Source organism: Alternaria arborescens (assembly GCF_004154835.1).
Source record: "Alternaria arborescens strain FERA 675 chromosome Unknown contig_12, whole genome shotgun sequence".
Lineage (NCBI taxonomy): Eukaryota > Fungi > Ascomycota > Dothideomycetes > Pleosporales > Pleosporaceae > Alternaria > Alternaria arborescens.
Genome location: NW_021167867.1, coordinates 513,785 through 531,741, shown reverse-complemented (window position 1 = coordinate 531,741; position 17,957 = coordinate 513,785). Strand labels below are relative to the sequence as shown.

The 17,957-nt window shown below is 52.5% G+C and overlaps 7 protein-coding genes across 7 annotated transcripts; 4 read left to right on the top strand and 3 right to left on the bottom strand.

The window, feature by feature from the left end:
* Window positions 1–114: 114 nt before the first annotated feature.
* AA0111_g5972 (hypothetical protein) lies at window positions 115–1,287 on the bottom strand (the record flags this gene model as incomplete). The annotated part of the gene is made up of 1 exon (XM_028652143.1): window positions 115–1,287. The coding sequence occupies one exon, from the start codon at window positions 1,285–1,287 to the stop codon at window positions 115–117; it is 1,173 nt and encodes a 390-aa protein (XP_028506511.1).
* A 392-nt stretch (window positions 1,288–1,679) lies between these two features.
* Window positions 1,680–2,695, top strand: AA0111_g5971 (hypothetical protein; the record flags this gene model as incomplete). The annotated part of the gene is made up of 2 exons (XM_028652142.1): window positions 1,680–2,531; window positions 2,588–2,695. 2 exons carry the CDS (start codon window positions 1,680–1,682, stop codon window positions 2,693–2,695), a joined length of 960 nt encoding a protein of 319 aa, XP_028506508.1.
* A 336-nt stretch (window positions 2,696–3,031) lies between these two features.
* Window positions 3,032–3,553, top strand: AA0111_g5970 (hypothetical protein; the record flags this gene model as incomplete). The annotated part of the gene is made up of 1 exon (XM_028652141.1): window positions 3,032–3,553. The coding sequence occupies one exon, from the start codon at window positions 3,032–3,034 to the stop codon at window positions 3,551–3,553; it is 522 nt and encodes a 173-aa protein (XP_028506509.1).
* Window positions 3,554–3,859: 306 nt separating this feature from the next.
* Window positions 3,860–5,744, bottom strand: AA0111_g5969 (Histone deacetylase; the record flags this gene model as incomplete). The annotated part of the gene is made up of 2 exons (XM_028652139.1): window positions 3,860–5,500; window positions 5,553–5,744. 2 exons carry the CDS (start codon window positions 5,742–5,744, stop codon window positions 3,860–3,862), a joined length of 1,833 nt encoding a protein of 610 aa, XP_028506346.1.
* Window positions 5,745–6,194: 450 nt separating this feature from the next.
* On the top strand, window positions 6,195–7,324 carry AA0111_g5968 (26S proteasome regulatory subunit; the record flags this gene model as incomplete). Its single annotated transcript, XM_028652138.1, has 3 exons — window positions 6,195–6,514; window positions 6,588–7,123; window positions 7,176–7,324. 3 exons carry the CDS (start codon window positions 6,195–6,197, stop codon window positions 7,322–7,324), a joined length of 1,005 nt encoding a protein of 334 aa, XP_028506345.1.
* An 879-nt stretch (window positions 7,325–8,203) lies between these two features.
* On the bottom strand, window positions 8,204–11,188 carry AA0111_g5967 (Heavy metal tolerance protein; the record flags this gene model as incomplete). The annotated part of the gene is made up of 3 exons (XM_028652137.1): window positions 8,204–9,533; window positions 9,579–10,708; window positions 10,766–11,188. The coding sequence occupies 3 exons, from the start codon at window positions 11,186–11,188 to the stop codon at window positions 8,204–8,206; spliced, it is 2,883 nt and encodes a 960-aa protein (XP_028506342.1).
* A 485-nt stretch (window positions 11,189–11,673) lies between these two features.
* On the top strand, window positions 11,674–15,853 carry AA0111_g5966 (hypothetical protein; the record flags this gene model as incomplete). Its single annotated transcript, XM_028652136.1, has 2 exons — window positions 11,674–11,882; window positions 12,070–15,853. The coding sequence occupies 2 exons, from the start codon at window positions 11,674–11,676 to the stop codon at window positions 15,851–15,853; spliced, it is 3,993 nt and encodes a 1,330-aa protein (XP_028506341.1).
* Between the last annotated feature and the right edge of the window lie 2,104 nt (window positions 15,854–17,957).

Sequence of the window (17,957 nt, the reverse complement as noted above, 5' to 3'; positions counted from 1 at the left end):
GCGGCCGCGTACGACATGGCGCTTTTGGAATCATTTTGCTACACGTTAGGCGTATATTGACTCTTAGAGTCGTCAACCAAGAATGCGAGACGCTGGCAACTTCATATTTCTTTCTTATCGCTTTTCTTGCTTCTCGTCTTCCGCTTTCAGTTCAAAGTCCGCCCAAATTGGCACATGATCACCTGGCCCCATCTCTTTTTCGCTATCCATTACTCCACAAGCCTTGACACATCCTTTCTCCCACGCCTTTCTCCCAGCGATAAAGTAGTCCACTCTATCACCACTACTTCCCCATTTCCGGCCTCGCGAAAAATACGTATACCGTCGCTCTTCTTCGTGCATCTTTCTCCAAACATCAACACCACCAAAGCCATCATTCTTGTCTTTCCCATTACCATTCAGCAGCTTAGCATGGAAGTCCGCTCGATTGATAACGTGTGTCTGTGGGAAGATACGTAACTTGGGATGTCCATCTCGCTCATCAAGGGCAACATTCATATCACCTGCCAACAACACATCCCATCCTTGTGCCTCCAGCTCCTTGCATTCTCGCATTAGCAGAACATGAAATTTGCGTTTCCTATCATGCCGCGTGCCTATTCTGGCGCCTGTTGAGGGATCAAAATAGGCGTTATCAGTTCCGTTCACAGCGTAGATATTGAAAATTGCTAGTTTCGCTTCACTGGTCCTCGACTTGACTTCCACAATGTGGATCCGTCCTTCTTTATCCCAATCTACTGTTCGCATGGCGATATGATAAGTATCCATGAGATCGTGACGGACGATACTGCATACACCGTATATCTTGCCGCTTCCTTTGGGTCCGCGCGCGTTAAATCTGTCGGTTGGGAGCGTAAAGTATGCTTCATACAACGGGCCACATTCATCGGCATATGCTAATTCTGCTGGCAAATAAGATTTCAAGGCTGCCTTGACAGAGTTTTGGGTCCGCTCGTCCGCAGGTGCGATTTTTACTTCTTGCAGGAAGAGTATTGATGGCCATTGGTGTCGTTGTAGAAACGCCCTCAAGGACGCTGGTAGTAATGCGTGTTTTGGAGACCCATCCTGGGTACCTTTAGCTTTGGTGGGTTCAAAAAAGGATGTTATGGGCTTTTGTAAGAATGGAAGAATACCATTAATGTTCCAGGAAAAGATACGTAGGGAGTTTGCGTTGTGTGGTGGGAGAGGTGCAGGGGTGTTTGCAGGCACTGTTTGTCGGGAAGCCGTCACCGTATCGGAGCTGGTTTTGCGTCGTTTCGCAGGCGGTGGACTGATATCGCGGTTCATAGTGGAGTAGTGGCGGCACGCGGTATATGCCACAGCTATCGACGTTCAAGAATGGACCACAGTCCTCGTGCTGGTGAATGACGTCATATTCTCTGGCCTGTCCGCACTGAGCCAAAGACGCACGAATGCAAGCCCAAAGCCTTCAAACTTGATCAAAATGCAGGCATGTTCTATTGTACGCGATTGTACCCGACAATCGCGCATGCACGTGGGCGGAGCGACGCGTCGGCCTGCTAGGATTGATTGGGCAGTGATCAGCCACATCATTCACTACCCCTCCAACTTGACAGCACGCTACAAACCTCCGCCACTTTTCAGCCACCCCTATCGTCAATCTTACCCTCGATCCTTCAATTCAACTCTTACCTTCAATCATCATATTTCAGCCCAACATGTCCTACAGACGCAAGAAGAGTCTCCTCATCGGCATCAACTATGTTGGCAGTAGCCACGAACTGAAGGGCTGCCATTCCGATGTAGACAACATGGCTGAATTCCTTTCCTACCGCGGCTATAATAACTCACACAAAGACCGTGTCATCTTGACTGATCGTCCTGAAGTGCCATACGACTCACCCTACTTCCCCACAGGCCACAACCTCCTCGCAGCCATGGATTGGCTCGTCTCTGAACCTGGTTGCACGCTATTTCTGCACTACTCAGGCCACGGCGGACAAATTGCAGATGTAGATGGCAATAGGACCACGGGTATGGATGCTTCGATCGTTCCTGTGGATTTCGAACAGCGGGGTCAGATCTCCAGTACCATTCTCCATGAGCATCTTGTTACCTATATGGCCCGTGACTGCACTCTCTTCGTCGTCATGGACTGTTGCCACTCTGGCAGCGCACTCGAACTGCCTTATGTCTATCGCTCTGATAGCGATGGTCAGATTAATCTGATGGACAACCTGAAAGCTGGGCTTAGGCTCGCCGACGAAGCTCGCGATATCATCTCCGGTGGCTTCTCCTACAGTAAAGTCGGTGAGGCGAAGGAGTTGCTCGCAGGTGCCAGCACCTTCTTTAAGGGCCTGAAACATTTCGGGGAAGAAGAGGAGGAAGGCCTGGAAAGCGGAGAATTTGCGGGACAGTACGGGAGCGAACGGAAGATGGTGACAATGTTCTCTGGCTGTAGAGACGATCAAACGAGTGCGGATGCGCGCATAGAAGGAGAGCCGACAGGTGCTATGACATGGGCGTTTTTGGAAATGATGAAGAGCGATCAAAGCCCAAGTTATGCTGAAGTGAGTGCTAAGCACAATGTTTTTGACCGATCATGGTTTGACTGACTGGCACACAGACACTCAAGTTCATAAGGAGAACGTTGGATGAAAGTGACTACAAACAGATTCCGCAGTTGAGTTCGGGATTGGATATTGACCTGGATGAGATGGCTTTGGTGCTTTGATCTCAAAATACAATCATCGGATAATGATTCTGCGTACGTAGACAATCAACTATAGAGGAAAACTCCAGGGCTCGAACAAGCAGTTTTTCAAATGAGTGTCTTGAACATAGATCGAGGCCTTCTTGTAGCAAACTTGGCAATTGACGCAGCTTGTATCACGCATGCATCGGTCAGTTCTTTCAAAACAACGACACAGTTTGCCAGTCTCTACAGCATGGCAATAACATAGGGCTAAAAAGGAACAAGCAACCTTCCAATAAAGCCTTCCCATTGACTATAACATCACTTTAGTCACCCTCCGATCGGATCGTCCTAAAACAATACCAAATTTCAAAGATGGCTCAACCCATCGACCCGGTCCGTGTGCGCATCTTCTCAGAGCTCAATCTCCAATTGGCCCAGCACGACATCTCTAAAGATATCATGAACGAGACAGCTAAGCATCTTGCCTTCCTCTCACGCTACTACCTCAACGATCCCCACATCAATCCCCTCATCGTCAGCGTACCCATCGTCGACGTACCGGTTGTCAGCCCTGGAGGAGGAGTAGCTATGGCACACAAGATTGCTTTAGTCGTCCACGAGACCGCCTCGTCGTCTGCACCTGCATCTGCATCTGCATCAACATCGTCCAGGCCGCGCATCCGTGTGCTGATCCGGACAATCGGTACCATGGGTCATCGGAAATGCCTAGTCACTAACTTATGTGCTATTGCTGAGCGTGTTATTGGAGGTTTGTTAGATGGCGACGAGGATATGGTGGGTGCATGTGAAGTGAGCACGAAAGGCGAAGAAAGGGAGAAGAAAGTGGGAAACAAGCCTGTGTGGGATGTCGTGGCTTGGGAAGATTATTGTTGAGATGCTAAGAAGTAAGGCAGAGGGCAGAGAGGAATGGAGAGGACTTTGAGATGTAAAGTTGATTGTTGCTTAGTTGTCCATAATCTTTCTAGCCAGTGGAGCTTGAAATGGTAGACGGATGATGAGAACTTCGCATCAAAATAACAGAAAAGAAAATCCAAAAGGTATCCTTAGCTAGAGAGACTCAAGCCATTTCCCATCACACCAAAACACCTGCCCGCTACCCGTCAGAAAGAGTTTACCCAAGAACAGTGCGACTGAAGAACAAACGCCTCCCAAATGCACTAAAACACCGCGATGAAGTGGCTAATCTTTTGCAACCTCGGTCCGGACTTCGCCCTTGACGTTCTCAGAATCGCGTTCTGTTTCACCCTCTTCCTTAGCTGCAGCAATTTCTTCCTTGTCCGCATTGTCTTCCATCTCGACATCTGCCGTCGGGGCAGATGTGGGTGCCATCGCTGTCGGTGCGGTGGGTGGGGATTCAGGTGGGGTCACGACACCTCCTGTGGGCGACTGAGACTGGTCCGGGTTATCAGCAGGAGCAGGTACAGCGGGCGGTGCATCCATGTCAATGTCACCGTCATCGTCTGCTTCTTGCTCGCCAGTAGCGGGAGTTTGCGTGCGCGACTTGGCGGCTGCGGATGCTTGGCGTGTTGATACGGCGCTTTCACCATTGATCTCTTCCATGCCGTCCAGATCGTCCGCCGGAGCAGCGTTAGGATTAGGGAAGTCGGTGATGTTCCGCTTCTTCTTGGTACCAGGTTGAGCACGCACTCCAAGACTGTTTTTGTAATCCTCGTCATCGCTTGCGTCGTATAGCTCGCCATCGTGCTCTACCTGCTTGTCGCGCTGGCGTTGTGTCATTCGTACGTCCTTGTTTTCATCGGCATCAATGTCATCGTCTTCATCTTCAGCGTCTGAGTCAGCCGCGCGTAGCAGCGACGTGGGTACATCGGGTATAGTGGTAAAAGCTTCAACTGACGGCCTTCCGGTTCTTCGGATGTTCTCGATGACGGCAGATTTAATCTTATGCAGGTAGTCGTGAGAGTTTGCGTTTTCCATGTTTGACGGTCGGACGTCCAGCTCGTAGTCGGGAGCGAAATATTCGTAATAGTCGTTGAAAGGCAGCTGCTTGGACATTTTGGTCGAGACGAGCTCTCCTGTTTCGTAGGCCCAGGTTCGTGCTACGTTTCTCATGGTGTAGCCACCACCTCCAAGTACGATAACTGGGACACCAAAGCTCTTAACGTACTTGACACAGTTGGCGTGGCCGTCCATGCTCAAGTTGAAGCAGCCAAGTCTGTCACCCGAGAGACTGTCACCACCGCACTGCAAGACGATAGCCTCTGGCCCATAGTATGTCATAACAGCCTCGATGACGGGCTCGAAGATGTTGCGGTATGTGTCGTCGGTGATGCCGTCGCGAAGAGGGAAGTTGACCGAGTAGTTTTTGCCGCTGCCGACACCAATGTCGCGTAGTTCGCCGGTACCTGGGAAGTACTCGCCGTACTTGTGGAAAGAGACTGTCATGACGCGATCGGTCGTGTAAAAGGCTTCCTCGACACCGTCACCGTGGTGAACGTCAATATCAATGTACAGCACGCGCTGCTTGTATCTGAGTAGCTCGATGATGCCCAAGACGATGTCGTTGACGTAGCAGAAACCACTAGCCTCGCTCTTCTTTGCGTGATGCAGTCCTCCGGCCCAGTTGACAGCGACATCGCACTTTCCTCGGTTCAAGCGTGCAGCACCCTCCATAGTTCCACCGGCACTGATGCCGCAGAACTCAAAAAGACCATCAAAGACTGGGCAGTCGTCACCAACATTGTACTTGCTCTGTTCGCGCGTGAAGCTTTCCATGTTGTCGGGTGTGACTTTGTGCAAAAACTCTATGTATTCATCTGTATGGAATTGCGTCATTTCGTATTTGGAGGCTGGTTTTGCGCGCTGCTGTGTGTTAGCAGAGATGCACGCGGGCCTAAATCAGGGTTCTGCCTACGTAAATCTCCATCTTGGTGTACAGGCCATAGTTCATGATCAAGCTATGCGCCATGCGTATGCGGTGGGGCTTCATGGGATGTCCTGCTACATAGGCATAGTTGCCGACGTCGGAGTCGTAGAAGTAGGCGACCTTTTTTGGTTGCGACGCGACGCCGTTGTTCAAAGAAGCGGAGCCCGTCGTGGGCGCCATGTCGGTGGTAGCCATATCTTTGTCGGCTGCGCACAGCTATGCGACTGTGGGGGATTGTGGTGATGATGCTTTGAGAGGTGGAGATGATTTTGGACGGGAGGTAGCAGAGAAGGGTGAGTTCAGATATACGCAGTGCTCGAGTGTCAGCGATCAAGGAAAGGTGGAGGGGTCTGTAGGAGAGATGGCGGGAGCTCTAACAAAGACCCTCGCGCGCCATTGAGCATCCATGGATCGAGCTGCGACAGGGCACCCCTGCCTAGCCCCGGTTCCGGAATAACCGAATCGCCGCATCTGGCAGTCGCGCAGTTACGTGAGAGAGCTCGAGCATCAACAGCTTCATCATCGCCGCCGCCTACCCAAACACTTGCTCCGCCCAACCCACTGTCACGCTCGACTACTCTCCAAACACCGCACTCGCAAAACCTACAGCGCCATCGCCAATACACTACCATGGATCGGTTAACCAGTATGCTTGCCGCCGCCCGAGGTGGCATGGGCGGTATGGGAGGACCCCAAGGCGACACCAACCTGATCGACAACTCGGAAACCGTCTACATCTCATCGCTGGCATTGCTCAAGATGCTGCGACACGGTCGGGCCGGTGTGCCCATGGAAGTCATGGGTCTGATGCTGGGCGAGTTTGTGGATGATTACACAGTACGGGTGGTGGATGTCTTCGCTATGCCGCAGTCAGGAACCGGTGTCTCTGTCGAGGCTGTAGACCCCGTCTTCCAAACCAAGATGATGGACATGTTGAGACAAACGGGAAGGTGTGTATCTACCGGTTGGACTCTTGAAGCCGCCACCGCTCCCATTACAGACATCCAGTGCTGACAAACACAGGCAAGAGACCGTCGTCGGCTGGTACCACTCACATCCTGGTTTCGGCTGCTGGCTGTCATCGGTCGATATCAACACACAGCAGTCATTCGAGCAGCTCACACCTCGCGCCGTCGCCGTCGTCGTTGACCCCATCCAGTCGGTCAAGGGCAAAGTCGTCATCGATGCTTTCCGCCTCATCAACCCCCAGGCTCTCATGATGGGCCACGAGCCCCGCCAGACCACCTCCAACGTTGGCCACCTCAACAAGCCATCGATCCAGGCGCTTATTCATGGCCTGAACCGCCACTACTACTCTATCGGCATCAACTACCGAAAGACTGCGTTGGAGGAGAACATGCTGATGAACCTTCACAAGCATGTATGGACAGAGGCCTTGCTCATGGACGACTTCAAGGGTGAGGGCGAGCGGAATACCGACAAGCTGCAGAAGCTCGTCACTCTGGCAGACGGTTACGAGAAACGTGTCAAGGAGGAAACCGAGTTGACCAAGGATCAATTGAAGACACGATACGTCGGAAAGGTCGATCCAAAGAAGCGTATGTTCAAATATACTTATTACGCCAAGAGAATGCTAACAACCCATCACAGACATCTCGGACGTCGGCCAGCAGCTGATCGAAGACAACATCGTCTCCGTCTCACGGCAGATGATCGACAAGGAAGCCTCAGTACCCAAGTCCAACTCACGGCAAAACGGCAACGCGTCTAGTGGTGACGACGTGGAGATGGAGGAGTAGCATCACATACCACAGCTCGGACGAGCCTTCTAGACTGGCATGAGCAGCTAACTAAATTTGCGCTCAAAGCAGACATACGATACAGTAATGCATAGAGTATGAGACAACGATATTACACAAACAGCCCCTATCCGTGGTGAATGCTACCTTTGAGTGATCCCGGATTGAATGCTCACGAGGCAGGTAGTAACATAAACATGTAGTGTTAGATGGTTGATCATATCAGAACCATGATGTAGCGCCAAGGACAAGTCGAGGTCAGCAATCTTGATTCAAACATGTACATTTTCGATACCTCTATGTCACGTATAATATTTTTTTAGGTGCATGATAAAAAAAATGGACAAAAACGCAACATCAGCCCACGCTATCCGTAAAATCATTTCTCATACGCCACCGCGACACGACAATGCGCCCTGTCGTCGCGAAAACCCTTGAGGGTTGCTTTGTTTGTGTAATCCATCCATGACCCACGTCCTTTCTTTGGTATAAAACAACAAATCACCGCCCCATCCTTACCCAACTAACACTTCATTCCCATCATCCATGCGTATATTGTGACAATACAGAAACAGCCAATTATTACGATCTCTTTCTCAGTCAACTCCGGTACGAAAAAGTGGAAAGGTGGTTCCAGGGAAATACAAAAGCGATTTTTGGATTGGACGGAGGTTTAGGGCTTCGGTTTTAGAAGGAGTGTGGTAAGTAGGTGACTAGTCCGGGTCCGAAGGTAGTTGCAACAGCGCGACTCATAAAAGAGTGCTCTAGTGACCGAAAACTGGCCATCTTTACGTCCGGATAGTTCCTGCAAAATTGCTATGGTGAATGAGGGTTGCTTTCAAGCAGCAACTAAACTCAGAAAAACAACGGCCTGCCAGACTAAGGATGGCCATGCGGTTTACCTGACGTTTCCTCTTGATTCGACGCGTTCTGACTTATAGAGCGAATCTTCTTCGCATTCTCGTCATCAGAACTTGAGTGGCTGCTGCTTCCGTCTTCGAAGCCAATGGTTCCATCCTTGGACTCCCGGCGCAGTCTATCAGCCTTGTCTTTAAGGTACTGAGCTTGCTCAGCGGCTCTCTGAGCGCGGATTTGCTTCTTCCACATGGCGGCGTAGTGGCCGTTGCGATCAAGCAGCTCTTCATGCGTTCCCCGCTCCTGAACCCTGCCCTTATGCAAGACGAGAATCTGGTCAGCATGGGTGATGGTACTAAGACGATGAGCGATGATGAGCATAGTGCGGCCCTTGGCCAGTGTCGTGAATGCTTCCTGGATGTGTTGCTCCGTCTCGGTGTCGAGAGCGGCAGTAGCTTCGTCAAGCATGATGATACGAGGATTCTTCAGAATCGTGCGGGCAATAGCGACACGCTGCTTCTCACCTCCGGAAAGTCGCAGGCCGCGATCACCAACCTTGGTCTCATACTTGTCCGGGAACGTCATAATCTTGTCGTGGATGCTGGCAGCTCTACACGCCTCGTGCACCTGTTCGTCGGTTGCCTCTGGGTTTGCATACTTGAGATTATACATGAGTGTCTCATTGAAGAGCACAGTGTCTTGAGGCACAACGCCAATGTGGCTGCGCACCGAGTCGATGGTAAGATCTTCAACATCATGTCCATCAACCTGAATGCTACCAGACATGGTGTTGTAGAATCGGTAGAGTAGACGGAAGACGGTCGATTTACCTCCACCGGATTCACCAACAAAAGCAGTAGTCGTGCCTGGCTCGCAGTAAAAGTCGAGGCCTGTCAGCGCTGGCTTGCGCTGGTCGTAGGCAAAGTGTACATCCTGGAAGCGAAGATTACCCTCACACGAGGCCAGAGGTTGGGCATCCTCCTTGTCGACCACAGTGGGCTGCTCTTTGAACAGCTCAAGCATGCGCTCAGAGTTGATCATGGCAGACTGGATCATCCGGTAAAAGGTACCAAAGAAGTTGAGAGGGCTTTGCAGTTGGCTCATATACGTGAGAAGCGACACAAATCTGCCGACCTCGAGAATTCCGGCCGCAACTTGGTATGCTGCGATGAAGCATGTGACGAGTAGTCCGATCATGAAAACCATGTTCTGTGTGATGTTCATGATGTTCAGCGATAACATGACCTTGTACTCAGCGTTCTGATACTTCCTAACAGCTTCACGGTAGCGGTTGAATTCGTACGCTTCGGCGTTGAAATACTTGACCGTCTCATATGAAACCATGGAGTCGTTCCTGCAAAGGTTAGCTAGATGGTAAAACCTACAGATGATCACTTACTTGACTGCATCTTCTTCTCTGTCGGCATTGACCATTTCTCGACGGATCTCAGCGCGCCACTGCGCCATGCGAATGGTCAGATAGATGTACCAGAAGGTGATGATGGCAATAACCAGGGCGTAGTAAGCATCGAATCTGATGAGGAAATAGGCAATGGCAACGGCCAAATCGATGAGCATGGGCACCACTGAAAAGGTCACCTGCTCGAGGAACGTGTTGATGGAACTGCCCTTTCCTAGGGCGGATAGGACCTCGCCAGTCTTTTTGCCGAGGTGGAAGTCAAGACTAAGACTATGCACGTGCTCAAATGCCGCAACTGACAGTTCGCGATACGAATACTGCGAAACAGGAATCCACAATGCAGATCGCGCCGCACCGAGTAGACCATTGCTACCCTGCAGAAAGCGAAAGCCAATGTAGAGCATGATGGCAGTCCATGGATTTCCTCTTGAAGGGTCCTTGAGGCGGTCCACAATCTCACCTGTGAGATCTGGCACGACAACGTTGACGGCGCGCTGCGCTAGGACGAGCAAGAAACACGCGATGACTACGAGCTGCAGCTTGCGATCCTTGGAAGGCCAGAGGTAAGGGAAGAAGACGTGATAGCCTTTGATATATTCCCACCAACTGCGCGCAGGTGCGCCAGTAGGCCTGCTCCAGGCGGGCGGTGCACCCTCGGTGTGCTGATGTTTGCCACCGACGGGGTGGACTGAGCCATATGAGCCGTTCGCGTGACCGTTCTCCGCATGACCGTTTTGATCGGCGCTACTTAGCAGGGAAGTGTTTTCAGATGGACTTCCGGACTCTCGCTGGGATTTGCGCTGTGGCACTATGACGAACAGTACGTAGAAGGTGATAAGTGCGAGGAGCAGTAGGATGCGAAGTAGGTCCATGGCGACCTCGGCGGACTCCCACTGGGTCATTCCAAATCGTAGTCGCTTGGCCGGTGGGCCGGCGGTGGGCTCCTTGTGAGGGTGCGTATAAACGGCAAACGAGAGGGCGACGAGGACTATTTCTAGGACTGTTGCCAGACTCCATGTTGCCAGATGCGCCTCGGTCGGAGATGGCTTGGAATCGAGGAGAGAGATGAGGAAGAGACAGTAGACGAAGAAGGCGCCGACGAGGTAAATCTGAACAAGTTAGCACATGGTGGAGCGCGGATGTGCTTGTTGTTGCTTGCTACCTACCACGACGGACTTGCCAGCCCACCAGTGCTCCTGCGTCTTGGCCAGAGCGTGGGCAATGACTACGACCGAGTTGCCGACAAAGGTGAAGGCCGTGGCCAGCGAGACCCATTCAAAGACGCGCTTCTGGGTGTGCGTGACATCATCGTGGACCAGCTTCTTGACGAAGTTGCGGGTAGGATCGGTGGCAGGAAGCGGCTTTCCCCCAGGGCCGGTTGTGGTAGGTTTGGCGATATTAGAATTAGATTTAGAAGCGGCAATGCTGCGAACGGTGAAGGCAGCCAGAAAGAAGACGAGCATAACGATGGGATAGGCATATTGCAGGACGGCGATGGCGTTGCGCACAGGGCCGGCATAGGTCCATCTCTCGTGGTCGTGGTCGCTGTGGGCGGCGGAGAGGTCGCCCTGGAGCAGCGGACCGGCCATGATGGAGCTTTTCTCCACGGCAATGTGAGGCCCTGATGCGAGGACTCACGGGTGGCAGAAACGAGTGGGGGACGAGGATAGGAAGGAGGAGATGGAGGTTATGGAAGAGAAACGCGGTGACATGTTGCTCGCTGAGACGGTGCCATGGGCGAGAGAGAGCTAGCACGAGTAGACTTGTGGCGCACATGCAGCAGGCATTAGGCCTGTCCGTGCGCGCCGATGATGGATTTCATCCAGACCTCGCGATAACCCCGGCCTGCATGCTCCCAGGGACGCCGGGCGAGTCGTGCACCATCAGCATCGGTCCTGCAGCAGCCTGCAGCTCGTCACACTACCACTGCTGCTACACTTACACGCTTCCTGAGCTCTTGACCGTCTGCACCGCACCGAGGCGTGTCGCTACCAAGTCACGTCTTTCAGCAGCAGCAGCAGCAGCAGCAGCGACAGCTCCATGCTGCCACGCCCCGGCCTAGCGAGCTGCTCAGATGACTGAAAACCGTCGCACGTCAGCCGTCTCGTCGCCCAAGATACCACCGGCGCCGCCATTGCCACTGCCCAAGCAAAAGTCGCGCTCGTACTTTGAACGCTTCGTTGCGCAGCCCTTGACCACTGCCTATGGATCCCGCCCACCCAGTGTGCATGCCCATGGCCCAGATGGCGGCCCTCCGAACCCTCTAGTGCCGAAGCTTGCCGGGTACGTCTTCACTCTCACTTACCTTGAGTACGCGCATGCCCTGTACAGTAGTAGCTCAGATTGCCGCCCCTCTGATTGGCTGCCCCTCTCACCATGATGCTTTGTCTCTGCACTTTGTTGTTGATGTTTGCCCCGTCGCTCTTACCCATTGATGCCCACCTCCTTCTGCTAAACTCTGGCTCTGCAGCGTCCGCACAGGCTATTCCCAAGATGCAAGCCACAAGACAGGCCTCGACATCTCTGCCCTCGACATCAACCGTGAACGTACCCATGCCGTTCTCGCCGGCAAGGAAATCCTAAAAACTGTCCGCGTGCAAGATGCCAAGATCGTCGACGAGACCAACCTGCGTGCTGCTGTCCTCCACTATGCCGACTCGCATGCCCGCCAGCGCGAGGGCTTGGGCATACACGACGTAAAATGGTCCCACGGCCAGTTCAGCTCGCATATCGCAACTGCCGCTGCCAATGGCAAAGTCATACTGTACGACCTGAACCGCGCAAGCGTCGAGCTCACCAGACTGCACGAGCATACGCGTCAGGTACACAAGCTGGCTTTCAACCCTCATCAGGGCCATCTGCTGCTGTCTGCGAGCCACGACAACACCGTTCGCCTGTGGGACCTACGCGACATGCGCAGAGACGTCACCGTCTGTCGCAGTCGAGACCACTATGCTGGCATGAACGGTGGCATTCGTGATGTTCAGTGGTCACCTACTGACGCTGTAGAATTCGCTTTCGGTACTGATAACGGAACCATCCAGCGATGGGATTTCCGCCATAACAAGGGTCCTAAGCAGAAGATTACGGCTCACGACCAGCGCATCTGCACTTCCATCGACTGGCATCCAGACGGCAAGCATCTAATCAGTGCTGGCGTCGATCGAACGGTCAAGGTCTGGGACTTCTCCATCACTGGCCGCCGCCAGAAAGCTGCTTACGTTCTGCACACACCGTTCCCAGTCTACCAAGCGCGCTGGAGACCACCGTACTGGTCCGACGAGTACCACGAAAAGGGCGCCTACCAGTGCACACAGCTCGCCACGTCTTATGATCGAGAACACTCCGTCATCCATGTGTGGGATTTCCGTCGACCGTTCCTGCCATTTCGGGAGATTAATAAGTTTCCTAGTGCTCCCTCCGATATGCTTTGGCACTCACGTGACACTCTGTGGACTGTGGGGAAGGAGGGCATTTTCCAGCAAAACGACGTCCATCACGCCCCGAAGACCGTAGATCGGCGCAACCTGCAGGCTCTTGCAGTATCGCCAAGTGGAGAAGTCGCCGCTGTTGCCCAGAAGAGGTCTCGACAGCCGTCTTCTACAGGCTTGGCATATCCCGACGATACGTACCTTGGTGATCCACGTGCAAGACGCCGCCATAGCCCTGAGAAAGGGAGCCTTAGAAGCTCAGCCGACGATAGCTTAGATGACAGCTTCCTGATGTCGTCAATGAAGCGGCATCATGGTCGCACCGCCAGTAACAGGTCAACCAAATCATTTAGCAGTACCCCGCCCTCTGACATTGCACCCAAAGTCATGTTTCTCAGTGATTCCATGGTCGCCTATAGCGAGTCATTCAGACCGAATCAGGTCGCAATACGAGGCATATTGCCAGGCGTGGCCAACCCTCAGATCTTCGAGTATCTCGCACAGAAGTATAAGACCATACCTCTTTCCGATCCACCTGACTTGGATTCCTTCCTCCGGCTGGAGAGGATGTTTGAGCAGAACGCCGAGTACGCACAGCGAGCAGCCTTCTATAGGCTCGCGCAGGCATGGCGACTCGTTGGTACGTCCATTGCCGTGGCGACACGACGACGTGCCGAGTCACACAGACAGCGAAGAAGGCTACAATCGCAGAACACAGCGCTCCGACCGTCTGAGAAGATGCATCAAATGTCCTCTGAGCACATGGAGCCACACGAAAAGCGCTTGACGATCCCCCCAAATCCTGCAGTGCGAGCTATCTTGGGTACGCTAGAGAAGCCGGCATCACCGTCCCGATCGCCATCGATGCGAGAGAGCACGTCCAATCTCGCAACCCCTCTTGCTCGTCCAGTTATGAACCAAGCTGTGAACAACACTCATAGACCAGACTTGCTCGATATTGATCAGGAGGACATTGATCAGCTTCCGCCCGCTGTTACTGGACCACCTGTCGACGCGAACAAAACACTCGCACCGTCGCAAAGAACGTTCAGTGGACCACAATGGTACCACTCGGGAGACGACATTGACGAACGCCGTGCTTTGGTCGGCAGCTACCGCGCATCGCCCCGAATCCCATTGAGTCTGGCGCCGAACAGCGCACATGGCGCTAACATGAACATACCTCCCCCACTAGAGCGACATGATTCTGGTGAAAGCTTTACCATGTTCTCTGCGTCCTCGGATTCTCAGAGGGGCAATTCCATGCCAAGCTCCTTCGCTAGTACCAATTCACAAGTAGGCCAGGAGCAGTCCTTGTCAGATGACTGGCAAGCTGTGCAGGAACACTCCAGCTTTGGAAAGCCAAGGAACGCTGGAGATCAAGAGTTAGGCAAGAGTATCTCGATATCTCCAACAACAGTGCCTATTGGCAAAAGTATCGCTCATGCAAACCAGACATATCCACATAGTTCGGCGGATGGGTTTGACAGTGGAGAGAGAGCTGTTCGCGATATGGAACATCTGCGACGAAACAACCAACTGCTCCGTCATGACAGTTCTGATTCCGAAGCGCTCACGAGTATCTCCTCGTCATCGTTCGAATTCAACGCTGAAATGGAGGCAAGCGGAACCATTGTGCCTGATGTATTCGAGGACGTGAGATCGCCGTATTTCTCTAAGCCACCCGCTCCATTACCACATGTGTCTGGGGGTGCGCCTCCGATTCTCGACCCAGCAGCCGAGGAAGGATTACTGCTGTCTGACTTTCAGGCTGTGCACGTTAATGCCGAAGTCGGTTCCCCCTATTCCGTCATTGGACTGCTGAATCATCTTCTCGATTACCATACGGAAGCTTCGGATGCACAGTTCAGTTCGATTCTTCTTTTGCTTCTAGCCCCATTGTTACCACAAACTCACGGCCCCACTGATACTCCAGATGTTCATGTGGGAGACGTCTTGAACGCTTTCAGTGATACCTTTGTCTCATTAGGTCTAACTCAAGCACAAGCAAAAGCCATACTCTCGACGCAATTGAGCCAACTGATAGCTACTGGTATCAATCCCTACCAAGCAGAGTCCATCCTCCACACCTACCATGCGCAGCTACAATCCTTGTCGCTATTCAATTCCGCCGCTACCCTCCGTCGATTAGCGTATCCGACATATCCTGCCGTCTACGAGCAAGCGCTGAAAGAAACACAAGTTGGCCTACTGTGCCTAAGCTGCAAGTCACCGATCAACAACCCTAGAGACAAGATGCGATGCGAATCATGCAAGCGAGCGCAGGCACCCTGCCCGATCTGCTGGGCCAAATACCCGGCTTTCGAATCGATCACTGCAAAGAAGAAATCGAAGGCGAAGTCGCGCTCGGCCTTCAAGGATAAAGGACATAAAAGACAACGATCGTCACTCATGTCGCATCCAGACCATGATGACGATCAGGTCGCGGATGGTCCCTCGCCGACCACTACCGCCAATTGGTCGTCGCCTGCAGCTACACTCTGGACGTGGTGCCCACTTTGTGGACATGGAGGGCATTCAAATTGTCTATCAACATGGTTTGCTGACCCGGTACTATCAGACGGTGCCTGTCCGACCGAGGGCTGTCTTTGCGACTGTGTCCAAGGCAAACGCCGCGACACAAAGATTCAGGAAATGCTACTCAAGAAAGCAGAGAAGGACCGATCGAAGATCGTGCGCAAAGGTGACGATTGGAAGGTGGGGGAGAGTAAAGCCGTGTCCGCGGTTCGGAATGCTGCTCTTGATACTATTCCAGATCAACAGCAGCCGAATTCTGGGACCACAACACCGACTCGTCGATGAATGAGGAACGTCGCAGTCGTCCCTATACAGTGCGACATCCGCAGTGCGACACTTTCCGGCCCGCGACAATTCTCGACCACTGTGAATCGGCCCGACGACTACCATCCACTGTGCACACTCATCCACTTACTATCTACGTCCGACCCGCAGAGTCCGGTCTGACATCACCACACATCAAATTCTGCATCCTTTGTGTCGAAGAATAAGTCGGATCCGCACATTTCAATACGTCGGTGTACACTGATGGACCTGCCCGCATACTGCATAATCACACCGCTTGTATGCGCGCCAAGACATGTAAGACTGTCCCCCTTTGCAGCGACAGCCCGCTTCCCCGGGATGCGGGAAGCTGACTTGAAAGTACGTGGGTCTGCCACGTGTATTCTGGTAGCGAGCGGGAATTAATGTGTATACTACGTACTTGTTCGGTAGTTTGGTGACGATACTTGGGTTTGGAGAAGCGGTGGGTATTTGGACAGCGGCAATCTCTGAGCGGGCCTGAACCGCTATGGGATTTATCAATAGCCGCGCTTACAGCTATGGATTTTCCTCAACATTATGTCATCATATCGCGTTCGACTGCGGCAAAATCGAACTTGCCTTACTTCGCATGGATGGTACCTTCCGCGTGTACTGTATCCACTCGGAAACAAAACGTAGCCTAGCGCCCTGCAGCCTTACCGTTGTCATGCGACTTGCACCCATCTAATCATATTACAAGATGTGTATAGCCGCATATACTTCTAGACGGGAAAAGCAAAATACTTGAGCCTAGAGCCTCGATCTCTTAAAGGTCACCAGCTCATGTTTAGTAATTCACGCTGGCATCAAGTTTGATGATAGGTCCGTCCTGGAATGCGCGCTTTTTGTGTGGAAAAGGTGTATAGTATCACTTGGTCCAAGAGATACTATATTAGCTTCTCACTTGTATATCCCCACGCAATCTAAGAACATGAAGAGAGTCAACGCACCGACGTTACCGAGGCTCGGTTGATCCTCCTTCATACCCGGCCGTCCAGTTCAAGTGATCTACATGAGGCAGACGAAGACTGTACTACATGACCAGCCCTCAGTATCACACACATGTACCTTTCGCCTCGTGCCACACTCTATGCACGCACATGCAATGTACTCATCTGATCGGTCGCTAAGCCTCGTCATCGGTGAACATTCTGTGCATTCCCAGCGGACCGCTGCCAAGCATCGTTGCTGCATCCCCGCAATCCCAGTGATACAATATACGACTCTGTTGAGGATCAGTACTGCGCGTAAGATCCATGCTGCGAAGATTGTATGGAGAGAACTCTTCAGCGACAGTATATTGGTGGCTACCAATATCCCCTGGAACTAACAGCATGGAGCATCTTCGGCACCATCGGTAACCGACGTTTAGTTGCTGCAAAGTGATAGACGCTGGATACTTGTCTTCCGGTACTGATAAGTATCGTCACATGTAACCTCAGTACTACGAGTGGGTGTCCAGACTTCTGCTCTTTTACGTCTAATGTTACACAGCAATCGCACCACCCGCATTGTCGGGTCCACGCTTAGCAGGTCATTGGCAGACGTCGTCCGTGGGGCTTTGGGTTTTAGCGAGGTGTGGTGGGCTGGCTCGGTACATTGGGCCAGAACACAGTGACAGTGCCCGCCTTACATGCTATGCTGCTCGATATAGGGGGTCAGGTATACTCGCGTCAGTTCGCACGCTGTACTGTACTGCAGTGTAGGCTTCAGAGACATCCACGTTGGGGCTTGTATGTTGTTAACAAAACAATTTTCTCGCATGCAGCAGAGACACAGTGCGTATGACCACGCGGCCGTGTATTACAGGCTCTTGCTCTGTGTTGCGTCGGTACGCCATCCATGTACATGTCGCACACAACGCCTGTTATGAGTTTTGACGGTTCTCCCATGCGGATGTGGTGCGATGGGTAGCAACTTGGGCAGCAACGGAGAATCGGGGCAGGGAGTAAGTGCTTTTCTGCAGGCGTTGATCCATGTACCTAGAAACGACGCGTAATCAGTTTGCAAAGTAAGCATCTGTACCAATGTATTGCCAGTATAGCGAACATGAAAGCAGCACTCCTAGCCGTCGTCATGACTT